Here is a 6,230-nt window from a genome sequence, read left to right as displayed (position 1 = left end):
CAACCTCCCGCCTCCGCGTGCACCTCAGAACATCCAAAGTGCACCTGCTTCATGCATCAAATTTAAAAAAAAAGGATATCTGATGTATGTTGAATAGTCTGCGCCTTTTATGGAAACAGAAGCTAATTATCTAACTAAAATAAAATGTTGAAATCACTGCACAATTTAAGGGGATTTAAAATATCCTTTTTTAAAAAATAATAAATAATTACCAGTAAATCTGCACAAGGTCAAAAAAATAATAAAATAAAAAAGTATAGCAAGTAAAACAACAAAAAGTTACTTAAACTGTGGGAAGCTGGATGAAAACGTCCCCCAACCTTTTAATCATTTTCTTTTTAATTTAAATTTCTCGTATCTTTTCCTCTCTGTCTTTTCATGTATGGGTAGGCTGAACTGTAATTGACTATTTAGGTATATTAAGATCTGATTGTACTGCGCTAGTTGTCTTTTAACTAATACTTTTTTTAGGGTTAAATTCTATTGAAAGGTAATGCATTCACCTGCTTTTCTGAAAGATTATCTCAGCATGATGAGAAAAGTTTTTAAGATTTTTGAATAAATGATATGAAGGAATATGATAATAAGCCTGTAAAACTTTTCATTTTTTCTGGATTAACAAGATCATCTTGTTCATTTCAGAAACGAATGGACTTTTTTTTTTTTTTTTTACATGAAAACTTATCCATTACACACTGTAAAATCAAGACATCAAAATGTTGTGATGAAAAAATAAATAAATAGAGGGCCAAATTAACCCACAAGGAGTTTGTAATAATTTGATGACATTCAAATGTATTTATGAATATTCAGCACATGAGCATAACATCAGATTAATATGAAGTAAATAAAAGAAGTCATGTTACATTTCTGTTCATACTGCGCTTTAGTTGTATCTGTTAACAAATACATTTTAATTCATAAAGTAAAGCACAAAACAATTGCAACAGAATGAGCCTGCTGCCTTTGGGGCCCCTGAGGGTCTCAGCTGATTGCTCTTTTTCCCAGTTTTAAAGATTCATTTTCTAATTATCGGTCGTCCACACAAATACAAGTCATTTTCACATCAGTAGTAGCAGAGATCATCTGTTAGCAGAGTGTGTTTACTTTTGGGAACCCTGGCAAAAATGTAAAAGCAGTATCGAACAAAGCCACATTTGAAGTCAGGAAAACAAAGTTTAATGTAGAAAAATTTAAAGAGGCATTCAAACATTTCATAAACGTGCATATTTCTATGAAGACATATTAGTATGATTTTTAATAAAAACTAACATTTGTTTATATGTTACATACAGTAGCAAAGGACAAACTGATTTGTTTGACATTTAAATACAAACATGATAAGAAATCAGGCACTTTGATCTTAACATTCAGGTGAGAACCTTTCTTTAGATGCTTTAATAATCTGTGAAAGGTCGTAAAAATCTCCAACATCCACTCCTGAGCGAAGCCTCAGGCCGACCAACATCTTCGGCCAAAACTTTTGTTCTGCAGAGAAAATACAAAATGATCCAACAGTTTCTTGGGGAGTGAAATAGTGTCTCTGTCCATGTTAAAATCAGTCGGCTGCATCTTAAATCCTCTATGCAAACTACAGTTCTGTTGCAGGACCCCATTCAATGTCATCCACCTCGTCCTCGTCGTCCTCGGAGCTGTCGCTGCCTCGGATCTGTGTGCGTCTGTACTGCACTGCTTGGTGATGATGTGCTAGTCTATCAAAGAGCAGGAGAGAGGGGACGAAATTAGCACACAGCCTCAGCAGTCTGGCTTTCCTCTTAAAATACCAAAACTGCTAAATAAGAAGACTTACACGATGAACTGAGGGCCCTTCTTCTCCTCGGGTTGTGCCTGTGGCTCCGCAGAGCGAGCCTGCAAGAGACGACAACAAGAACTGCTCTTCAGTTTGTTTTTTTATGATTCTCGACAATAAAAAATGGGTTGAAACTAATTAAAAATAAGTAATACAAACACAAACAGCACTACACTGGTGTTTTTAGATTTCCACATGCATTTACAAATGTTTTCAAAAGAAGTTATTGTTGCATTTATTAGTTTCCAGGCAAGAAAAGCCAACATAAAGAGACTTGAAACTTGCTTAAAGAGTAAATATTTTAGATAATCTTTACATTTGATTTAAAGTTAGATTGTTTTTGTGTGGTAATAATGCAGCTTTGGACATCTTATGGTTGCTGGTGCATTCAATTGCTGCTGGGAAATTCAGGTCTAATTCAAACAGAAATTGATTTTTTTTTTAACAATTTTTTTTTCTTTCTCAGAAGAAATTCTCCCGAACAAGTACTGAATCTCCGTCCAAATGAAAATACAAAACACAAGCGTAGCACTGCCAAGAGGATGTCAAACCAACAGGTGGAGATATGAAATTAAAGCCACGCCAAGAGGAATAAGAAGACGTTGACAAATTAGAGGCCAGAAAAAAAAGCTTTTACCAGAAGACTTCTGGCAGCAGTGACCTTTGTGTCTCATTCTGATGTCACTGTTCATCAGTATAGTGTAACTGTATGTTTATGTGTAAATATGCAAAAAGTCCTGTTAGCAAGGTTAGAGCCGGCATTATTTTGGCCTCGAAATACCACCTCATTTGTGACGCCCTACAAAGGAGATAACGGTGCTCACTCTGACGTCACAAACCAAAAACTCGGTTTTCCCTGACTGCACGTCAACACTGATAACTGAGTTTCTGAACATCTTTATCTTGCATAGAGTTTTACAAAACGTCTATTATCAGTGACCCGAAATACTGTGTACATGTGGCCGAAAGGCCAAAACTCAGATCAAGCTACTTTTTAAGAGATGCCCATGTACACGGGGAAAAGGAAGTCAAAGAAGTGGGCTATCAAACAAGGGACAAAAGGATAAATGATAATAATGATAAAAATAATAATAATAATGTAACTTTTTCTAATTAAAAAAAGTTGACGTTTGACAGCCACCTCTCACATTTTGCATGTTTTTCCACCAGCAGTTATACTACACAGTACAGAAACAGTTATGTAAAGCCCTCTTGGGCTATAACCATAATTATTATTTTTATGATCAATTAATCTGCCATTTTTTCCTGAGATAATCAGTTAACTGTTTGGTCTATTAGATTTTAGAAAAATGCAAATAATGTCCACCACAGTGTCACCAGAGTGCATGTTGCTATATTTAAATTTTTTGTTTTGCCCAACCAACAAATCTTAATATCTCTGCAAAACCCAAAGATATTCAATTTACTATAATAAAAGACTAATAAACCGGAAAATATTTATACATTTGTGGAACTAAAATTAGATCGAAAAAACACACTCGACTAAAATTAGTCGAGTGTGTTGGATTTAATAGCATTTAGCGGTAAGGTTGCTGAACTGAAACTTCTCTTGCCAAGCATATAGGAGAACTATGCTTATCTACCCTAAATTATGGCCCTTTCTAGAGCCACTGTTTGGTTTGTCCATTCCAGGCTACTGTAGAAACAACATGGCGGACTTCCTGGAGGAGGATCCGCTCTGTATATAGAAATAAACTTCTCATTCTCTTCTTTGAGCTAAGTTACACACTAAATAAAACATATTTATTATATTGTATTCCATTCCTGGACCTTTAAATTAATTGATTATGAAAAATGTTGATTTTGTCAATTTACTGACCATTTACTGATTAATCATCTAACATTTCCAGTACTTTTGGTTTGAGGTAAATGGTTTAAATGCAAAGAAGTGCAGGTACGGTGCTTTGAATAGGAGCAACATTTTCTTTACCTGTTGTAATTTCTCCTCGATAGCAGACAGGCTGGCTTGTTGAGGGCTCTCAGCCGGAGCCTCGGCGTATGAAGGCTCGTTTGAAGAGTACCGAGTGGTGGGGTCGGGGGCTATAAAATCGGGGGGCCCTTCTGATGGAGTGGCAGGTGGAACTACATCGAGGGCGCTGAAATCTGAGTCTGTAAAGCTGCGATGAGAGCGCTCTTCCTCCTCAGCAGGGCTGTGAGGCGGGCTGTAACTCTGCCGGCGGGGGGCCCTGGGCTCCGGCACGTGCATCAAAGGAGGGATTTCTCTGGCTGAGCGTGTGTTGTCGTGAGGCTCCACGTCCACGTCGGAGCTGTGCTGCTCAGAGGCGGGCTCAGACGATCGGGCTAAAGCGGCTCCAGCTACTCTGGAGCCTCTGGGGAGCGTGGCTTCGTTGTGATCCCTGTAAGCCTCCTCCAGGTCCTCGTCGGTGTAGGCCTCGTCGGTGAAGGCCTCTCCATCAGTGTCCTCCAGGTCACTGGCAGCGCTGAGGTAGTCGGACTGAGTTTGGTCCAGAGCATCCAAGTCCTGTTCTCCACCTCTCTCCAACTGGACAAAAAAAAACATATTTCAGTCATTAGTTTGGCACTGGACCATAAGAGATGTTCAAAGGGACAGTTCACCCCGAAATCAAATATACACATTTTTCCTCTGTAGTGCTTTTTTTCAGACTACACTGGTTTGTTGTTAGGTGCTGAGTGTTGGAGATTTCGGCTGTAGAGGTGTCCGCCTTCTCTCCAAAATAAAAGAACTAAATGACACTCAGCTTGTGGTGCAGACCTTGTTGTGAGCAGTTTCATGTAGGAACTATTTTCTTTTGACCGGACTACACCTGCCAACTGGATCACCGTGCAAGAGGAAGCATGCATCTACTCACGGATGAGAGGCTCATTCCCATTGCGTAAAAGCACAAGATGTTAACATTAATGGCGTCCTCCTCGACTGAGCTGTATTGAGCTAGCTCAGCGTTGCTAGGAGAGCTAGCTGCATGCTTCCTTCTGTGCAGTGATTTGGTTGGCGGGTGTAGGTTGGTAGAAAGAAAATAGTTCCTACATGAAACTGCTCACATCAAGGTCTGTGGATTATCTTAAGTAACCAAGTTGTGATTTCTGGAAAGAGACATTGCTGTTGAGTTTTTCAAATTTTTTTTTTGGCGCTTTGAGCACCACAAGCACCACAGGCAGTACACATTCCTTTTTTACAAATCTTTTTAAATTTAATATAAATAAATAAGACTTTTTTGTAAGAAATACATTTAAAAAAACAGTACATGCAGTTACATATTAAAATCTTACTCTCTATTAGCAAAATAATTTTAAGCGCATAAATTAAAGTATCTCATGATCCCTTTTGAGCTGATTAAATTTCATAATCAATCATCAACAGTAAATGATTTCCAAAACTGATCACATACTAAATAATTTATTTAAAAAATCCATTAGTACTTGCAAGGTTGTAAATCTTCTTACTGTAGTCGATACTGTAGCAACATACATAACTTAAAACAAAAGAGAAGAAGTGTTTAAATGTGGAAAAAATCAGGTTTGTGTGTCGTACCGTCACTTCAGACACCCAGACAGGTTTTGACTGTTGGTGGCGGATCTTATCTTTCAGACTGTCGTACCAAATGTTAGAGCCGGGCTGCAGGTCAACACGTGCTGCACGAGTCAGGAGAAAAACATGTTGTAAAGTTGTGAATTATTACCAGATAAATAGACAAATAAGAAAAAAAAGCTACCTGTACATAGTCTTATTGTATTTTCACAGATGATATATGCCAGGGACATGTTTAGTGTCCGTACCTGAGAAAAGGTGGCTGCAGTGTTTCCTCAGCTTGAGCGCCTGTGAGTAAAGGCGTCTGGAGCTCTTGTTGGAGTTGGGGCTGTACCTCTGCCTCATGGCCTTGACGTCTTTGCGGCTGTGAGGGTCCAGGAACAGCACCATGGGGTGGTACTGGATGTAGTTCAGCCTTTCCACTGCAGTGGGAGTGATGTCCAGGAGAGGGTGCTTGTCCTTCAGATACGAAAGAGCAAAAAACGGGTGTGAGGGGGAAGCAAGTAGGCAAACAAAACAAAATTGTTGCTGTTTAAAGTGACATTTTTCCATTAAAAACTGGCTCACCTTCTCTGCTATTCTCCTCACAGTGTCCAGTTTAATAACTGTGGAGCTGCTGTCTCCACTGCGAGGAACCATGTCTGCAGAAAAACAGTGTTTATAATGTGAACATCAGATCAGGAGAATTACTGAGAGGCAGAAAATAACTGTACATGTTGAGCATGAGCCTCAGATGAGAAAGAGCGAAAAAGGAGAAACAAACCTGCCACTTCGTATTCATCGGGCATCTCTCTGGCCAGCTTCTCCATGGCAATATCATTAAGAGGACCCATAATGACAATGGGTCGCTTGAAATTAGCTGGAGACGAAAACAGATCGGAAATATTGAAA

The 6,230-nt window shown here is 39.0% G+C and overlaps 1 protein-coding gene across 2 annotated transcripts in view; it reads right to left on the bottom strand.

Annotated features, from left to right (window-relative positions):
• Positions 1-867: 867 nt before the first annotated feature.
• Positions 868-6,230, bottom strand: part of tjp3 (tight junction protein 3) — a 35,629-nt gene continuing 30,266 nt past the window's right edge. For both annotated transcript variants that reach the window (XM_042482384.1, XM_042482390.1), the window contains exons 24-30: positions 6,103-6,198; positions 5,907-5,980; positions 5,588-5,798; positions 5,343-5,443; positions 3,762-4,334; positions 1,811-1,869; positions 868-1,712 (exon numbers count right to left, since the gene is read on the bottom strand). In XM_042482384.1, coding sequence (XP_042338318.1) covers positions 1,592-1,712; positions 1,811-1,869; positions 3,762-4,334; positions 5,343-5,443; positions 5,588-5,798; positions 5,907-5,980; positions 6,103-6,198 — 1,235 coding nt within the window. In that variant the 3' untranslated portion in view covers positions 868-1,591. The remainder of the gene's footprint in view (positions 1,713-1,810; positions 1,870-3,761; positions 4,335-5,342; positions 5,444-5,587; positions 5,799-5,906; positions 5,981-6,102; positions 6,199-6,230) is intronic.

This window comes from Plectropomus leopardus, chromosome 3 (genome assembly GCF_008729295.1).
Source record: "Plectropomus leopardus isolate mb chromosome 3, YSFRI_Pleo_2.0, whole genome shotgun sequence".
NCBI lineage: Eukaryota > Metazoa > Chordata > Actinopteri > Perciformes > Serranidae > Plectropomus > Plectropomus leopardus.
This window is presented reverse-complemented; position numbering and strand designations above follow the sequence as displayed.